This window comes from Benincasa hispida, chromosome 11 (assembly GCF_027475165.1).
Source record: "Benincasa hispida cultivar pf3 chromosome 11, pf3_genome.v1.1, whole genome shotgun sequence".
Classification (NCBI taxonomy): Eukaryota; Viridiplantae; Streptophyta; class Magnoliopsida; order Cucurbitales; family Cucurbitaceae; genus Benincasa; species Benincasa hispida.
In genome coordinates this window covers 79,595,833-79,616,319 of record NC_143488.1, presented here as the reverse complement: position 1 = coordinate 79,616,319, position 20,487 = coordinate 79,595,833, and the positions used below count along the sequence as shown (strand labels likewise).

At 33.4% G+C, this 20,487-nt stretch overlaps 1 protein-coding gene across 2 annotated transcripts; it reads left to right on the top strand.

Annotated features, from left to right (window-relative positions):
* The first annotated feature begins 18,093 nt into the window (after window positions 1-18,093).
* Window positions 18,094-19,978, top strand: LOC120089700 (pentatricopeptide repeat-containing protein At1g08070, chloroplastic-like). 2 transcript variants are annotated; one of them, XM_090306585.1, is made up of 2 exons: window positions 18,094-19,128; window positions 19,525-19,978. In XM_090306585.1, the coding sequence occupies exons 1-2, from the start codon at window positions 18,135-18,137 to the stop codon at window positions 19,938-19,940; spliced, it is 1,410 nt and encodes a 469-aa protein (XP_090162711.1). In that variant the 5' UTR covers window positions 18,094-18,134; the 3' UTR covers window positions 19,941-19,978. The 2 variants fall into 2 exon arrangements, with proteins under 2 accessions (XP_090162711.1, XP_038902993.1); XM_039047065.2 differs by having other exon boundaries at window positions 18,094-19,978.
* The last annotated feature ends 509 nt before the right edge of the window (window positions 19,979-20,487 follow it).

The window sequence follows — 20,487 nt, the reverse complement described above, 5'->3', positions numbered from 1 at the left end:
ATAATAAATTGAAAAATATATACATACATACCCACATGTTTCAAACATTTAAAATTTAATTCCCATTTATATGTTTCTTTTTAGGTTCAATAAGCCATGCCATTTTTACATGTTTGTATATGAAAAATTGAAAACATTGAAAATATAAAGAAAAAAAATCAAATTGATTTGATAACAATATGTATAAAATAATAATAAAAAAAAATATGTAGATGCAATTGAATTTGTAACAAACATATAAACAAATCAAAAGTTAGTTGGATAAAATCAAATTTGATAATAAAAAATAAATACAAATATAAATTGGAGAGGAAAAACTGTAAGTTTTTGTTTATTCTAATTAAAAAAATTGATAAGTAGTTAGATAAAATCTAATTTGATAATAAAATACAAATTCAAATATAATTTGGGGAGAAAAATCAGGAGAGTTCGTTTATTTATAATTACAATGTATTCATAATTCCATTTTCATAAGCTTTAACAATTACATTGTATTTATAACTCCTATGAAAAAGCCTAAATCGTTGTAGAGGCATAGTAACAAAAGTTATGGCAATGTTTGGAGCAACAATCCAACTTGCAACCAACACATGAACATTTTTCTAGGAAGTGATATTTCTTTTCCCAAAACGTTAAAATAATATAAAAAAATAGCATATACAACTAATTTATTAAAAATATGAGAAATATACGGCTAATTCAAAAAATGTATGTATACAATTATGAAAAACAATATAGAGATTTGAATAAAATATATGGATAAAAGAAGTTTTAATAATATATGGATATTTCAAATATAAATTTAATTGAAAAATCTGGATATTTTATTAAGGTGAGATAAATTCGAAAAGTGGTTAAATAGAATCTAAAGTAATAATAAAATATAGAGATTATGTTAACTACATGTACAAAATTAGGAGGGCTAACTTTGTATATATACCTTGACCCTGTTTTCTATTTTGAAATTACCTGGTATTTGTAATTTCATCACCAACATCTACAAATAAGACAAGGAAAAATTCGAGATTTAGAAATTTGTGGTCATGTGCATGTCACATGAGTTGCCATAATTTTTATTCATGTGCGGTTTTGCCATTTTTCAGAATGAAACCTCAAATTCCGTTATACACTCCAATTCTCCTTTAATTGCACCTTTGGGCCTGAAGCGAATCAAATCAATAATGGGCCAATTTTGATAAAGCAAGGGCAAGAGAATTATTTGTCTAAAGATGGACTTCTGAAAAATAAAATAGAAAAAGAGTGACACAGTGTACAACTAGGGGTGTTCGTGGGTTGGGATGGGTTGAAAGATTTTTTAGATCCAATCCAATTGTTCGGGATGTAAATTTTTTCAACCTAAATAACCCTTATTAAAAAATGAGTCCAACCCAATCTAAAATATTTGGGTTGGTCTGGATCGGGTTAATCGGGTCATTTATTTAAAATTTTACTCAATTTCAATTTATATAGGAAAAATTTTCTTTCAAAAGTACAAAGAAACTACTTTTAAGAGTTGTTGAAGTATAAATTATTCAAAAAATATTAGAATTAAATAAAATTAAAATCAATTAATGTATAAATAATTGTATTATAAGTAACAAAATATATATATTATAAATTTAATAATAAATTCGGGTTGGTTCGGGCTGGTTTGGGTTATATTAAGTGAACCATGAATCAATCGAACCCATAAAATTTTCATTTATTTGAACTCAACCCAACCCCAAATGAGTTGATAACCCAACCCAAACAGATTGGGTTGGGTTGATCAGTTTTTCGGTTCATCGATTTTTTTGAACACCACTATCTACAACAAAGGAAACAAATTTAAAAAACCCACCCATCCTAGTAAATAAAATATGAATTGGATTCTTTTAAATCTTGGAAGCAACTAGCGCAAGCTGATTTTTAGAGAGGTTTAATTTCAAGAAATAATTCGAAGCGTGGGAAGAAACATGATCTCTTAGACTCATCTACTCAAGTAAGTTTAAAGGAAATGTGTAGAGATGATTCCTCTGAATTTATATTAGCGGAGGTTTCTAAGCAACCCTGTCGGTCACTATGATAACATTATGCTGGAATGTTCAGGGATTGGGGAATCCTTGAACATTTCGTCAACTCCGACATTTAGTCGATAAATTCAATCCCTTTTTTATTTTTCTCTAAAAAACTAGAAATAGAGTTGGGTTGGAAAGTAAGCTGAAGGTTAAGTTTAATATATGTTCTTATTCAATAGGTCACTTCGATTCTCTTGTAATTGATATAAATGGTTTATAGAGATTTACTAGTTTTTATGGCAATCCGATGAAGGAGAAAAGACCAAACTCTTGGAAACTTTTGTGTCATTTAAGTGAGATGAACAACCTTCCTTAGTTGGTGAGGGTCAATTTCAACGAACTAGTTTGGCAATCAGAAAAGCTTGGTGGCAAAGCAAGGAAGAAAAGCCAGATGGAGGAGTTTAGAAAGGCTATAAACCACAACAATTTGATTGATTTAGGCTATCATGGAGTACATATATGTGGTCTAACAAGAATCATTCGAGTGAGTTAATTTGGAAAAGATTGAACATATTTTTTGGAAATCTAGAATTTATGGAAGCGAATCCTTATATCAGAGTTGACCATCTCAATTTTAATTGGTCCGACCACAAGCCAATATTAGCTAAGTGGCTTTCCTAAAAGAGTTAGAGTGATTTGTCTAAATCAAGAATTACAAAGAGTTTTTGGCTGCATAGCTTTGAAGAAATATGCTTTACCCAAACGCTTTTTCATAATGGCTCGCTTCGAGGGGCTACGGCTAGAACGGAAAATAAGTTAAATTCTATCAAAAACTCTCATAATGGAAGAACTGACTTGATTGGGAGAGCTTAATGGCTTCGAGCAGAAAAAGAGATAGAAATGCTTTTGGATGAAGATGAGAGATATTGAAAAATTTGTTCTCGGGAAGATTAGCTTCAATGGGGTGACCAAAATAAAAAATGGTTTCATCATAAGGCCTCTTCTAGAAGAAAGATGAATGCTATCGTCGGCTTATTCGATGAAAAAGGTGATTGGATTGAGGAAGATGCATAGTTGGGTCAAAAAGCTACAAAGTTTTTTAAAGATATGTTTACATCAATGAATCCGAATGTAGGGGATATTTCAAACTTCACTAACTTCATTGAATGCAAAGTGACTGAACCAAAATTCGGAGTTATGTAAGAGTTTCTTGAGGTGTGAGGTCGAGGTATCTTTCAAAGAGATGCACTCTACAAAAGCCTCTGGCCTTGATGAGATGCACACTCTCTTTTATCATAAGTATTGGGAGGTGGTGGGTTGTAGTTCAGATACAATGGAGCTTTGTTTGAATATCCTCAACAATGAAGGTAGGGGATCATAATTGATCAATGCTACCTATATTTCCCTCATTCCTAATTGCAAAGACCTAAAATCTATGACTGGCTTTAGGCCTATAAATTTGTGCAATGTGATATATAAGATCATTGCAAAGGTTCTTAAAATTGTCTTAAGCGGGTGTTAGATTCAATTATTTCCCCTTCCCAATCAGCTTTCATCCTTGGTCATCACATTATTGACAATGTGCTTATCGGTTTTAAGTATTTCTAGGCCACTAGCACCATAAGGAAAGGAAAGCAAGGTTGGATTGCCATGAAAATTGACATCAACAAAACGTATGACAGAGTAGAGTGGAGGTATCTCAGGGAGGTTATGAGGAGTTTGGGGTTCGATCAGTGTCGGATTTCTCTTGTCATGAAATGTGTTGAGATTGTAAATTTTGAGGTTCGTCTTAACGGAGTTCCTAGAGGGAAATTCAGGACTTTTAGAGGGTTGAGGCAAAGGAATCCACTCTCTCCATACATCTTTCTTCTTTGTGCTGAAGGGCTTTCAGCGCATCTTGATAAGGAAGTGAAGTTGCTAACTCTATCATCTCCGTTATTCAATTAAAGAAAAATTGTCTTGTTTTATCTCATCTCTTCTTTGCCGATGATAATATCTCATTTTTTAAAGATTTGATGTAGGAATGTCTGGCTATCAAGAAAATTATGCACGATTATGAAAAAGCGTTTGAGCAAAGGATTAATAGGAACAAAATTAATGTTCATAGATAGCAAAATATTGATCAGAATAGACGCTAAGAGATAAACGATTATCTGGAGATCAATCATGTGGAATCTTTTGAGACTTACCTTAGGCTTCCTGAAGGAATCAAATTCCTTGCAGAAGTATGTGAAGGTCATCTTGATGTTAAAAAATTTTGAAAAACATAAAACTATGAGAAATCAAGATAGTACAAGATAAACAAAATTACATAAACATACTTTTGGGAGAGATAGGGTAACATGAACTTACCCTTAAATACCGTCTTGACGTAATTCTTCTTCTCAAATCGATCTTCTCCCTTCTAATGGTGTTGACAAACAACATGCAAAAGCAATTAGGATCTTAAGCACTCTAATTCCATCAATTTTCGCAATCTAGCAAGCATGGTCATAATAAAGAAAATAGGGTTTCAGTAAGTATACCTTTGAAGAATTCTTCTTTCTTTCAATTCCAGCTCGAAATCTTCTCTTTAACAAGTTATAGAACACCATTTGATCTTTCTTACTATCCTGTTAGACCTTAGATTGGATTATGGGATCTAAAAAGAAAATGAATTAAAGGAATTTGGAGAGAGTTTTTTATTTTTTTTTTCAGAACCAAAATGAGAGAGAACCTTTCTCTTCTCTAAAAAATTCAGATTCACAACCCAACTTTCCAACTGATCCAACTCTCTTTTAATAAACAACAGCATGCAAAATCAATTTCTTGAGAAATTGACACCATGAAGACATGCAATTTGAGTGAAGAGTGAGGTGGTCAAAGTTGGAAAAAATCACTAACATGATTTTTCCTTTCTCTAAATTGATTTTACATTAAAATCAATCAAATTAAAATTAAAATTTTCAAAAATGAAACTAAATTAGTTCAATAATTAATTTTTTGATACAATAAATTTTAAATAGAATTAATTTCAATAGTTAATTCTAAATTAATTAAATAATTTAATTAATCAGAATAATTTAATATCAAATATTAAATTAATTGAACACCAATTCCTCAAACATGAATCCCTATTCATGTATTTAATATTTAAAATCATATTTAAATATAACCAAACTCTCGAAATTCGTTTAGTTCAATAATTAAACTTTTAATTATATCATATATAATTAATAATTCCTTTAATTTGAACTTGAACATTTCAAATTCTCTCATCATGCTATTTTAAAGTTTAGTCCATTTATGAGCAAATAGGGGACCTAATGGATCTACAAATCATGGACTCCAACAATTCAAGATTAATTAGTTAAACCATTTAACCCAATTAACCAACATTCGCTGACGACTAGGTCACTCCACTAAAGCCCAATAGGTGTTATATTTATGTCCACTCGATATAACCATAATCAGTAAGTCAACCCTTCACAGGTTGTTTGTAATAACGACCGGGTAAAAAGCTATTTTATAGTGAGATTACATCTTGCTCCTTAAGTCCCATTGATCCTCTAATGAACAATTGGCTTGTGATCCATCATTAAACCGAGTCCTTCTCGAGCCAATGAGAGGGTGAGACCTCTTATTCAGGACTCGGAGTCAGCACTTAAGGGAACAACCTTTCTACTATCCCTAAAAGCAGGTACGAGTGAATTCCATCTTACACCCTATGTCCCCAACTATTTACCCGATGGAATGGGGGGCTTATTGAGCCGACATTGTTGAGTCAACCCTCACTCATGCAAATCTAAGGATAATCTCGAATAAACAGGAGTTCATTGTTAGTTTAGGATTAAAGTCAAATTAACTAGGTCATCGTTTTGAAATAGTCAATCTTATACAGTAAACAACGTTATAAAGTAAGAGTGACTTATTTCTTGGTTTAATCTTATACAAAATTTTTGCCCAGGACGCTCCCACTCGTATGTCTCCACATGAACGATATAGGATCAGATCGTTTGTACTAAATACAAAGTGAGTCGCATCCAATAGTGTCCCCAGAATAAGGTACCCTGTCTTATCCATATACTATAAACTGTTTTGGCTATCAACTCGAACTTGATCTACTTTTATGTCTCCATATATAGTTCAAGTACTCATGTAATAGCCATGGATCTTAGTTTATTGGATTTAGTTTCTTTCTAAAACGAAATGAGCAATTTATATATTCAATAACAACTTTATTGAATAAACTTCAATAACATCTATATTGATAACAAAATAAGTTTATTGTATACATACCATGAGTTTTAGGACATAAAACTCAACACCTTCAACTCAACGCACTGTAAAAGGCTTCTCTCGAATAGAAATTCTTCTGGACACCACCACTTAAGCTTCTTTACTATTCTCAGGACAAGGAACTTAGATTGTGGGTCTCTTGTGTTTTGGGAGAGAGAATGGAATAATGCAGAGAGAATACTTGAGAGTGTTTTGAGAGAGTTAATGTTCATTTTTTTTAAAAAAATGTTTTCTATGTAACAGTACAGAACACGCTTTCTTGAGAAAAATTAAACAGATAATGGTCATGGAGGGTAGTTATTGAAAGAAATGGTTAAGGTTCGTGAGAAAAAATGGGGATCAGACCCAAATCCCAAAAATTACACAATAGTAAAATTTACAGAAACATACAACCATTATGCATTTAAAACTGAAATTGTAGCATACTGATGAAATAAAGAATAGGGAAGAAAAATACATACCCTTGAAGAGCACCTTCTTCGCGTAATTCCCTTGATCCACGATCACGAATGCTTCGATCTGGATCTTGATCTCCAAATCAAGACACCACTATTTGAGAACCCTCTGTATTCTCTTGGGATTGAGAATTCAAGCAAGAGTTGTGGGCTTTGCTTGAATTCAAGAGAGGAAAGAGAGGATGAGAGGGGGAAAAAGAAGAAGATTTCTCTTTTGTGTTTTTTGGGAAGAAAGAACCAAAGAGAGAGCTCCGTCAAAAGCCAAAATTGTGGAAGAACTAAACCTAAACTTCCACGTATAGGTTGGGAAAGATCAGGGGAGGGGATTGTAACTCTCTTCCATTAATTAAAATAAAATAAAATAAATAATATGTTATATCAAATATAATACATAATCTATGGTTTTTATATTAAATCAAATAAAATATAACCTATAGTTTTATTTTCTCTCATTATTACATGACATTTAATATAAATCATATTTATACTAAATTCAATTATATGATTCTCATCCATATAACCAATATTTGAATCATATTCAAATATTTAATTCCTCTTAAAATACTTTATATTATAATGTAACTGATACATTATATTAATTATACCACATATAATTAATTGAATTAATTATATCATATATGATTAATTCTCTCAATTAATTTGAACAATTCAAATTAATCCAAAATTAATTATGTATAATTCCTACAGAGGAGACCTTATGGACCTGTAGATTGAAGCTCTAGTGGTACTTGGATAATTAGTTAAACTATTTAATTACATTACCCAACATTCATTAAAATGTGAAGGCATGTTCCACACAAAATCATTTTCATGTCTCAATCATTTCTATAAATGATCTCAGATCTTTGTTGTTGCCTTATTGATGCTTTACCAAGGCAAATCCACATCGTGGTGTCTTCATTTTTTATTGCTTGATGCATATAGATGTGGATGCTTTAATTTTGATTATTGGCGTTTTGATTTTGTAGATTTAATAGATTCAACGGATATAGAGTTTGATGGAACTGATACTTCAAAAAATGTACAAGATGTAGATACGAATGCTAATACAAATACCACTAATGTTGATTTGGATGAGACATCAGATGTTCCAAATCCACCGTAAAGAAGGAAGAATATGAAACAGTCCATGGTCATTAGAGGAATTAGTGGTATGTAAGGAGTTAGATCTAACTACAGGGGTAAAATGGTAATTTTGGCCCAGATGTACTTATGAGCAATTTGTGAAGGGTTAACACACCGTTGATTAGTTATATCTTATGGACACATAAATATACCTGTAGTGTGAATAGTGCAACTGTCGGTATTTAATGGAGTGACCGCCAGTTAATGAAAATTGGTTAATTTAATTAAATAGTTTAATTAATTAATCAAGTAGCATTGAAGCTTCGATCTATAGGTCCATAAGATCCACTCGTTAGCTCAATTGGGATTAATAAGAATCAAAATAATTTTGCATTAATTTGAATTGTTCAAATTAATAAAGAGAATTAATTATATGAGATATAATTAATATAATGCATATGATACATTATAATATAAAGTTTTATTTGAGAAAAATAAATATTTGATTATGATTCAAATAATAATTACATGAATATGATTCATATATAAATTATAGGTTATATGAGAGATTAATAAACTATAGGTTATATTATATGCAATATAATATAAACTATAGGTTATGTGTTATATTTGATATAACATAAGATCTGTTATATACATACATACATACATATATATATATAATAAAGTAGTCAATATATATTTATATATACTTAATTAAGCTCATTTTTTTTAAACTTAAATTAAATAATGGGGAGCGAGTTATTGTAACTCTCACAACCCACTCTCTCAGATAACCAATGTGAGAGTTGGTTTCACGATAAAAATACAAGAGAAAGACACAGGTTTTTGCTTGATGAAGGTATCTCAAGATCTCTCTCTTTGAATTTTCTGTGTAAAATTTCCTTTAAGAAAAGAAAACTCTTCCTCTCCCAAAATTAATTTTCGCAAGCCTACACACACTGCTTGATTCTCTACCTTGAAAATAATGCGGTAACCCTGTGGTGGTGCCCAGTAATAGTGTTCGTGATTTTGAGGAAAGAGTTTGTACTATTGGAGAATTTGCAATAGATTGGAAAGGAAGCAAGAAGATTAGGGTCTTCAAGGGTAAGTTATGATTCTCCCTTCGTTTCTCTCTTTTGTATTGTGAAAAGCATACTATATGTATGAATATTTATCATAAGTTTTCATCATCTCTGATTTGGTACTGTTCTGTAAAGTTAAATTAAGAGACACGATGTCTTTCATGCTTCTACTTTGGTTTTCAGAATCTTCAATTGGTATTAGAGACAGATTGAGTCTCTTAATTTCATTTTTGAACATTAAAATCAAAGTTTAAGGTGGTTGCATTAGATCTGCATAATGGATATAAGTTCTATGGTTTGCAATTTGGATGTTTCAAAATTGACATTTAGCTTGTTTACTACTTTAAATTACTTGGTTTGTAAGGACTTGTTGTATTTTTTGGGCATTTAATATTGCAATCGAGTCTATTTTCATGTCTGTGTCGATCTGGTCGTGGTTCTGACTCCATTTTGGAGGCTTTTGGAGAAACATTGGATGAACACGGAATTAGGCAGTATCATTTTGTCCCAGAGCACAACTACCCCTTTGTGCAACGTATCGGTGCTTGATAAAAAATACATAGAGTACCATGGCGCTCTTTACAAAGCGCAGCGACAATATGTAGGTCACAGTGCTGCTGCACTTCGACGACTGCGTGCGCATAAAGGTCGTTCAAGCGATCATGGGTTCAAGGCAGCCAAGGAAGTTCAGAAGCTGTTTTATTTATTATTTATTATTTATTAATTTGTAATATTTAGTTCAATTAAAGTTTAGGGATGCCAATTTTGGTTCAAAATTGTTATTTTATTTAATTGTACATGTGATGTATGGTTTTATATTTATATATTTCATGTTGTATGTCATATAGTAAAATTCTACCTTAGGATAAACATTATTCATGCATTATATTTATTATAAATGTTATAATATATAGTTACACGAATTATTTGGAAGATCTCGTGATGGTGTTCTTTGTTGGAGCATCACTTGCTGTTTTCAAATTGCTGTGGACGGGAGGATATGTGAAGATATAGTTGTTCAAGGGTGAATTTCTCAATCCCCTACCCTCTCTCTGTAAATTTGGTAGAAAGTAGGGGTGTACGTGGATTGGGTTGGGTTGAGTTGGGTTGGGTTAAAGGTGTTTTTTTGGACTAAACCGAAAATTCGAGTTGGTTGGGTTGGCAACCCAAAGAACCCAAATAAAGTCTCTAACCCAACCTCAACCCAACCCTTAAAATTCGGGTTGGGTTGAGTTGGGTTGTCGGGTTATAATTTGTTTATTTCTTTTTAATTAAAAAATATGTAAATTTATATACAAAACATAACTAATAACTAAAATCTCATAAAATTCAAATGCTAAATACCGATTATTTCTAAGATATTTATTGCAAACTTCAAATAAAGACAAATATCATAACAATTTTAAAATAAAAATATTTAAAATTCACAAATTAATCAATACAAAGTAATCAAATTTTAAATAAAGAGAAATATATATAGTATATTTTATTTATATATATAAAATTCGAGTTGGGTTGGGTCAACTCAAATTTTTTTTAGCCAACCCATGACCCAACTCAACCCAATAAAAATAGAACAAATTTAACTCAACCCAATTCAAAAATAAAACTAACCCAACCAAACCCTTATATTTTGGGTTGGGTAGTCCAGGTTGTTCGGGTTGTCGGATTATTTGAACTCCCTAGTAGAAAGCATGTTTAATTATATTTTTGTTTATCCATGTTACCGTCCCTTTAAATTTTATGTTTTGTAGAACAAAATTGGAGACACAATTGCATTCGTTTGCTTCTGCTTCAGAATATTCAAAACCCTTCACCTTTAAACGTTCATTTTAACATGGACAAGATAATTTGAAACTAGGATAAGAAAGGAGAATTCACCATTAAAAGCACTTATCGTCGTGGAATTCAATTATCTGAGTCTTCTTCGACTTCGCAGTCGTCTAAAGATAAACTCGTTTGTTTCTAAAAGGCGGTCTGTGACTCAAACACTCTACCAAGGGTAAGGATTGTTGGATGGAGAATTATTAATGATATCATTCCTATGGCTTGTAATCTTTCTAAGAAATAGATTGTTACTAACCTTTCTTGTTCAGTTTGCAAGGCTCATAGGAAAACAACTTGTCATCTGATGTAGGAATGTAAAGTTTCTAAGAAGATTTAGAATATTTTTTCCCTTCTAATGTTAGAAAGTTTTATGTGAACAGGGGCTTTTGGGCTGCTTGTGATTATTGGGAATACTCAAAGGAGATTAATCATAAAAAGCTGATGGGTCAAAGAACATCCTCAATAACAAACTCCCATTAAACCATGGAATCAGAAAAGTGACTAACACCCATGTGAGCAACATGCTCATGAAAAACTTTAGGTGGTAAACCTTTAGTCAATGGATCTGCCACCATAGAGTTTGTTCCTATGTGTTCTATTGAAATTTGACGATTCTGAACTCTTTCTTTAACAAACAGAAACTTCACGTCTACATGCTTTGACTTCGTTTCTATTGTTGTTGGAATACATCACAGCCGACTTATTATCACAAAATAATTTTAGTGGTCTTTCTATGCCAACCACTATCCACAGCCCAGTGACAAAATTTCGCAACCATATTCCATGATTGGATGCCTCATAACATGCTATAAACTCCATAGCCATGGTAGAACAAGCCATAAGTGTTTGTTTAACACTTTTCCAGGATACAGCTCCTCTAGCCAACATGAAGATATAGCCTGAAGTGGATCGCAAAGTGTCTTGACATCTAGCATAATCAGAATCAGAATACCCAATGATCTCCAAAACTTCTGATCTCCGATAAGTGAGCATATAATCTTTTGTTCTCTGTAAATACCTCATAACCCGTTTAGCTGCTTTCCAATGATCCATCCCCGGGTTACTCAAATATCTGCCTAACACTCTAACTATGAATGCAATATCTGGACGCGTACATACTTGAGCATACATTAGACTTCCAATGGCCGATGCATAGGGAACCTTCTGCATCTCCTTAGTCTCGAGTGTGGTCTTGGGGCATTGACCTAAATGAAATTTATCACCTTTAGCGATCGGGGTATCTCCCGGCGCACAGTCTTTCATGCCAAATCTACTCAAGATCTTTTCAATGTAGTTCTTTTGTGACAATCTCAAAATACCTTGAGAACGATCTCGCAGTATTTCAATTCCTAATACAAAAGAAGCATCACCAAGATCCTTCATCTCAAAATTTCTTTTGAGAAATCTCTTAGTGTCATGCAATAAACCTACATCATTACTAGCTATGAGTATGTCATCAACATATAACACCAGAAAGATTGATTTACTCCCACTGAACTTATGATATACACAATCTTCCACAATGTTCACCTCAAAACCAAATGAGGTTATCACTTCATGGAATTTGTGATACCATTGACGAGAGGCTTGCTTGAGACCGTAGATGGATTTCTTTAATTTGCACACCATAGACTTTGAATTATCAGACACAAAGTTTTCTAGTTGTACCATATAAATCGTCTCATCAATGTTCCCATTGAGAAACGCAGTTTTTACATCCATCTGGTGTAGCTCTAAATCAAAGTGAGCTACCAGTGCCATGATTACCCTAAAAGAGTCTTTCGATGAAACCAGAGAGAAAGTCTCTTTGTAATCAATGCCTTCCTTTTGAGTAAAACCCTTTGCAACAAGATGAGCCTTATATCTTTCGATATTGCCATGTGAATCCCTTTTGGTTTTAAATATCCATTTACAACCTATGGGTTTCACTCCTGATGGCAGTTCGACAAGTTCCCAAACGTCATTGTCTTTCATGGATTTTATTTCCTCTTCCATAGCACTTATCCACTTTTGAGAGTTAGAACTTTGTAAAGCTTGTTGGAAGTTGATTGGATCATCTTCCATTACGCCCACATCATCCTGATGTTCTTGAAGAAACACAATATAATCATCTGGAATTGCACTTCTTCTCTCTCTAGTAGATCTTCTTAGTGGCACTTCTTGAGGTTGTTGAGTTTGAACTTCAGGTTCAACAACGGGGACTTCAATGTTGTCTTGTTCTATAATTGGTTCAATAATGAAGTCAGGAATTGAAGCCTGAACATCATTTGTAATCACATGAGGAAAAGAAACCAATTCCTCTTCAAAGACAACTTTCCTTATGTTATCTTCCCCTTTAAACTCAACATCCTCAAGGAATCTAGCATTTCCTGTCTCAAACAATGATCTAGAAGTGGGATCATAAAACTTGAAACCCCGAGAGTGCTCAGAATACCCAACAAAATAGCAGCTAATAGTTCTTGAGTCCAATTTTCTTTCATTAGGCCTATAAGGCCTAGCCTCAGCTAGACAACCCAAAATGTGAAGATGCCTAATACTAGGCTTCTTTCCTGTCCATAGCTCATAAGGGGTTTTAACTACTGCTTTACTAGGTACCCTATTAAGGATATATGCTGCAGTCTTTAGTGCCTCACCCCAGAGGGATTCTGGTAGAGAAGAATGACTAATCATACTTCTTACCATATCCTTAAGTGTTCTATTTCGCCTCTCCGCTACACCATTCATGCTGGGTTTGCCTGACATAGTGTATTGCGGGACGATTCCACATTCCTCTAGGTATTTAGCAAAGGGCCCTGGACGTTGTTCACCTGATCCATCATATCTACCGTAATATTCACCACCACGATCAGATTTGACAGCCTTAATTTTCTTTCCAAGTTGAAGTTCGACTTCAGCTTTGAAAGACTTGAAAACGTCCAAGGATTGAGACTTCTCATGAATTAAATATAGGTACCCATATCTTGAATAGTCGTCTATGAATGTAATAAAATATTGTTGTCCATTCCAAGAGGCCGTAGGGAATGGACCACAAATGTCTGTATGTATTAGTTCTAAGACGTCTGAGCATCTGTTGGCACCTAATTTTCTTATGTTTGTCTGTTTTCCCTTAATACATTCCACACAAACGTTGAAGTTACTTAAATCAAGGGAATCAAGAATTCCATCTGACACAAGTCTCTGAATTCTCTATTTAGAGATGTGACCTAAACGCTTGTGCCATAACATAGCGGAATTCTCATTTAATTTACGCTTTGTACCACATGAATTAGATAACAAGATCTTGTTAAATGAAGCAAAAGAATCAAGCATATATAGATTATCAATTAAAGAACCAGTACCAATAAGCTTAGAATCTTGAAAAAGAAAAACAAATTTGTCCAAACTGGAAATAGAAACTAAATAAATGACGGTACAACAAAAGTCTCATTCAGATCAAAATAACAACCAGTTTTTAAAAGTAGTCTAAAATTTCCAATAGCTTCAACTGGAACTGCTTTGCCATCACTCACATAGATGAATCTTTCAGCATCACTTGACGGCCGGCTCCACAGGCAACCCTGCATTGATATACTTATGTGAGTAGTAGTACCAGAATCTACCCACCAAGTATCTGTAGGTACAGAAGCTAAATTAACTTCAGAACAAACCAAAGTAAGAAGTTTACCCTTCTTTACATGCCATTTGGCGTATTTGGGACAATTTTTCTTGAAGTGATCTTTCCTTTTGCAGAAAAAACAAGGATTTTCAGTAGCTTGTTTCTTGTTTTTATTCTGCTAACATTATGAGATAAGCTCACATTATGAGATAAGCTCATTAATACTCCCTTAATCCTATCTTCTTCTTGCACACATTATGAGAGCATGTTGCCAAATGAGTACTTTCTGTCCTTTCTCTCTTAATCCTATCTTCTTCTTGCACACATTATGAGATAAGCTCATTAATACTCAATTTATCCTTCTGAGTATTATAGCTTATCTTAAACTGAGTGAATTGTGCAGAAAAGTGATAAATACCAGATACACGAGTAAATTTTCATTTATCTCGATATCAAGTGCATTTAATTTACCTTTGAGATTGGACATTTCCATAATGTGCTCCCTTATGTTTCCATAGCCCTTATACCTCATAGAAGTTAAAGAAGTCAAAAGACTACTTGCTTCCCCTTTTTCATTTTTAGCAAAATATTTCTCAATTTGAGCAAGAAACTTATTGGCATTTTCACTTTCTGTGATAGAACCCCGAAAAGACTCCAGAATGGAGTGCCTAATGATCATCAGACACATGCAATTTGACCGTTTCCACTTCTCTATATTAGTCGTATTTGGTTGTTCCTCAGTAGAAGTAGGTTTATTGGTCCTTAATGCAAGGTCCAAATCCATACACCCGAGAAGTATCTCTAAGCTTTCCTTCCAAATCTTGAAGTTCGATCCATTCAACTTAGAGATTAAACTCAGATTTTCAGATATTTGAGTAAGACCAACTGAAACAATAAACAACAAAACATATGCTCACAATTAAAATATAACAAAATAATTTCACATATGTGGTGGGCCCTTTTAACAAGATACTAACACAACATTGTTGTCCAGTCTTTGGACAAAAACACTAACTATAAATGGTACTCTCAACGTAATGATCAAAGTACTAACAATTAACTCGGTCAAAAAATAGCCTTTCTTTGGACCGACTATTTTTCACATGAGCAATCCTTATAATTTTCACATACTATTGCCACATGCAAACCCACAATTTGACCAAATAATTATCTTCCTTTCCGCATAAATTTATGAATATGTACATCTTATATTTTAGAATTAAATTAATCTAGATAATAAAGACTACTTTGGTAACATATTATTTTGACCAATTCAATCTAAAATATAAGACACAATAATATAATAATATTATTGTACAAAAATAAAAGAGGAAGACACCAAATAGTCTTTACTAATATTCACTTAATAATTGCATACACATAATATAACTAAAGTAATACAAACATGTGAATATCGTCAAATATTATCAATCATATTTAAACTTAATCCATAACATGATCAATTAATCTTGAATCCACAACATGATTGATCAAATTTAACCTTAAATCATCAATATGCTAATTTAAATTAGATCTACAAATGACTATCAGATACCCATTAAATTGCAAGTAGATGCAATAAATCAAACTAATTATTAAACGCAAATTCATAATTTTAGCTTCAGATCAAGTAGTAGTCACCAAAACCATACTGAAAGCAAAATAGTTATAACATTGAGTTGTAGTGAGGAAACAAGAAATCACTTGGATTTCTGAAATCGGCAAGAACAATTTAATTAAAAAAAAAAAAAACTTTCAGGCAGGCAACAATTGTTGTGAAACCCACGCACGCACAGCCGACAAAACCAAAATTACTTTAAATCTTTGAATTCTTTAAACCAAAAATACTTTATCCCGCCGATGAAACCAAGATTTAAAGAATTAAAGATTCTATAAGTTCTTTACTGAAACCACAATTATATAAAAAAAACCAATGAAAAATAAATTTAAACCAACAATCCAACATGAAAGTCAGGCTCTGATACCACTTGTTAGCATAAATACTCTATATCTATATTGAATAGATAAACCCTAGAATCATTCATGTCAAATTGTCGAGAATATATACATACCAGATTCCATTGAAAGATTTATGATGACTCTAAAGTGGCGGCTATTATCTTCCTCAACTAAAGCTCCAAATGCCCTAAGTGGGATCTCTCTCTGGATGGGATTCAAGAAAGATTGAGTGCTTATTACTTTGGTATGTTGGGGACCATAGCCTAAGATCTCTTTATATACTAGTTCAATTAGGGTTCCCATTAAACCCTTATTAACCAGGAATGGGCTTCTACCCATTAAGTCCATACTCAATTAGGAATCTAGGGCCTTAATTAATTAGATCGCATAATAAGGCCCAATCTAATAAAATAATCCAATGTGATAAATTATTAATCCACATACATAGCTCATACTTTAATTAAACATATTATTATTTAAATATATCTAACATCAAATTCTCACTTTACTTTGGTGTATCTAGAATCAAAGGAATGCTATTCGTTTCAACCAAGGGTCGTCGAATGAAAGAGACATTATCTTGACAATTGAAGCTTCCTTCAAAGCCTTCTCTGGAAGGTCTCTCACCCACTCCCCTTCGCTTTCTGCCCCAATTCTTACAAACATTACCAGGGAGGGGGTGGTTAGAAGGCTCTTGAGGAAGGTCTTTGGAAACTTAATGTTGATGCGACTTGGTTGGACTCCAAGCGTTGTAGCGGTCTGGGCTGGATTTTGCATGATCATTTTAGATTGCCAATTTTGGAGGATGCAAACATATTAATCATAACTGGGAGGTCAAACGGTTGGAGGCGAACGCTGTGGTGGATGGCTTGATTGAAGTTGTAAGACATTAACATGGAGAAAAATCCTTCGGTGGTGGTTGAATCTAATTCTGTTGAGGTGGTTCGATTGTTGAAGCTTCAGAACTTTGATTTGTCTGAAGTTAATATTTTTGTGAGTAAGGGTCTTAACCTTGCTAAGTTTGTAAATATCTGTAATCTTTATTAGATCTCTAGAAAAGAGAATAAAACTACTCATAATCTTGCATCTTTGGCTTCCTCTCCTAGGTATTTTTTGGTCTAGAAATATGACTTTTCAGCTTCTATTCTATCCTTTATTTCTGAGAGGGAGTGAGTTGTGGTTTGGCATGGTGCCTTTTCTGGTTGATGTATCTCTGTCTAAGAAAAAGTACAATACATTTATCGATCATATATATATCTTTACTAGTTGAAATATGTTTGAATTTATGACCCAACTAACTATTTTATTACCATAATTTAATTGAATATTTCACATAACATTCAAAATTTAGAGGCTCGTTATTTCTATTACAAATATTACAAATTATGTGTGAAATAGATACCCATTGTTAGTGTAAAAAAACCAAATTTCACTCCCTCTTCACTCCATATTTATAGTCACATGTCTTGTAAATAATCATTCTTAATGTCCATGTAATTCATCTCGTATTTGTCAAATAGTGACATTTTGTGGGTTTTGAAACACACACATTGGATAAATTCTATGAAAATTGGAGAAAGTGAAGAATTTAGAGAATTCTCTTATTTTATATTTTGCTAACTTGTTTTATTTTGTTTATTTATATATTATGTTTAATTTATTTGAATACTTGTTTATTTTATTACTATATTTTATTAGTACACAACTATTTTTATTTTTTGTTTTTAATTTTCTTTTAAAGTTATTTTTAGGAAAATTTTCTTTTAAAGTTAAAAAAAACTTATTTGGCATTAAATAATAATAGGAACCATTCGCATCTCATTACATTACATGAGCCATACCATATCCGTGTATGAATTCTCAAGAACTCCATCTTCTTCCTCACAGCCTCCATTCCTGCAAATCGATAACTCACCTCAAACAAATCCATGGCGTCGCCATTAAAATACCCTCTCTCTCTCTCCCCAACAAATTCCTCTTTCCCAAACTCATCTCTCTCTCTTCCTCCTTCTCGGACCTCTTCTACATTCGCTCCATCCTTCTCACGCACTCCCCCGATGCTCAATTCCGCCTCAATCTCTGCAACGCTATCATCCGCAGCATTTCTGCCAACTCCACCAATCTCGCGGCCATGGAATTCTTGAAGGAAATGCTTCTCATCGGCCTCGAACCAGATGGGTTCACATTGCCGCATGTTCTCAAGGCATTGGCTCGGATTCAGGGGATTAGAGAAGGTCAACAGATTCACGCGCGTTCAATCAAGACTGGAATGGTGGGATTCAATGTGTATGTGAGTAACACGCTGATGAGATTGTATTCCGTCTGTGGCTTTATTGACGATGTCCAGAAGATGTTCGACGAATGTCCTCACCGAGACTTGGTGTCTTGGACCACGCTGATTCAAGGGTTTACGAAGGCTGGGCTATACAGGAGAGCGGTTGGAGCTTTTGTGGAAATGTGTGATTTGAAGCTAAGGGCCGATGGGCGGACTTTGGTGGTTGTCCTCTCTGCTTGCTCCAACTTGGGAGACCTGAATTTGGGTCGAAAGGTACATTCCTATATCCGCCATTACATTGACATGAATGCAGATGTATTTGTTGGTAATGCCTTGATAGATATGTACTTGAAATGTGATGATTTGATCTCTGCTAACAAAGTGTTCGACGAAATGCCTGTGAGAAATGTGGTTACCTGGAATGCCATGATTTCGGGATTGGCTTACCAAGGACGGTACAGGGAAGCTCTGGATACGTTTCGTATGATGCAAAACAAAGGGCCCAAGCCAGATGAGGTAACCTTAGTTGGGGTTCTGAATTCTTGCGCAAACCTTGGAGTTCTTGAGCTGGGTAAGTGGGTTCATGCATACATACGTAGAAATCATATTTTAGCTGATAAATTTGTAGGGAATGCGCTTCTTGATATGTATGCAAAATGTGGAAGAATAGACGAATCTTTTAGCGTGTTTGAGAGCATGAAAAGGAGGGATGTATATTCATACACTGCCATGATTGTTGGGTTAGCCTTACATGGTGAAGCAAACTGGGCATTCCAAGTCTTCTCCGAGATGATAGGAGTCGGTATCGAGCCAAACGAAGTAACATTTTTAGGTCTTCTTATGGCTTGTAGCCATGGCGGATTGGTTGCTGAAGGGAAGAAGTACTTTTTTGAGATGTCAAATACATATAAGCTTAGACCTCAAACGGAGCATTATGGCTGCATGATTGACCTTCTTGGTCGTGCAGGGTTAGTGAAGGAAGCAGAAGAGATTGTCCACAAAATGGAAATCAGGCCTGATGCCATTGCTTGGGGAGCGCTATTAGGGGCGTGTAAGATTTATGGAAATGTCGATATCGGCGAAAGTGTGATGCAAAAATTGACGGATTTAGATCCCAATGAAAATGGTACTTACATTCTTATGACGAATCTATATTCTTCTGTTCAGAGATGGAGAGATGCACTGAAATTAAGAAAGACAATGAAAAGCAAGAAGATGAGAAAGAGTCCTGGATGTAGTTTGATTGAAGTTGATGGTGGTGTTCATGAGTTTCGTAAGGGTGATAAGTCACATCCAAAAAGCAAAGTTATATACTCTGTATTGGAAGGAATTGGTACTCATTTAAAGAGCTATGGGATTGTAGAATATAGTACATTTTCCTGATAGATTAAATAAAAAAATGTTTTTTTTTAAAAAAAAAATTAATTTAAACCCCGTTTTGAAGAAAAGAGTTTAAAATACACTTTGAAGGTATTTCAAAAACTATCATGAGTGATTGTCAAACACTCCAATTTTTCCAAAACGACATTTTTAAGGGGGGGAAAATACTTATTTTCAAAATTAAACATTTGAAAAATTAACTAAACACACTCAAAACTTTCTTTGTCACTTGACTTGGTCTTACTGTTTCTTATTAAAAAAATGAAAAAAAGAAAGAAAGAAGAAGATTTGGGCTTTATTTTAAGTCTTATATATGTTTTCCCTTCCAACTAAAATCCAAAATTACAACTTGAGTCAAATTCAACTAGTTATGACATATGCTTTTGACCAATAGGTTTGTGAGTCCATTATCCCAAAGTAGATTGTAAACTTATTTTGCTAGCTATTTTTTTACTGAATTGTTCCTTTTGCTTCTCCACTTTATCTCTCCATATAATTTTTTAGTATAAAATATACTTTTTGACTTTTGAAATTTGAATTTAATTTTTAT

Excerpts from the sequence above, each read along its gene's own strand:
- LOC120089700 (XM_039047065.2), top strand. The coding sequence starts at position 18,135 with ATGAATTCTCAAGAACTCCATCTTCTTCCTCACAGCCTCCATTCCTGC.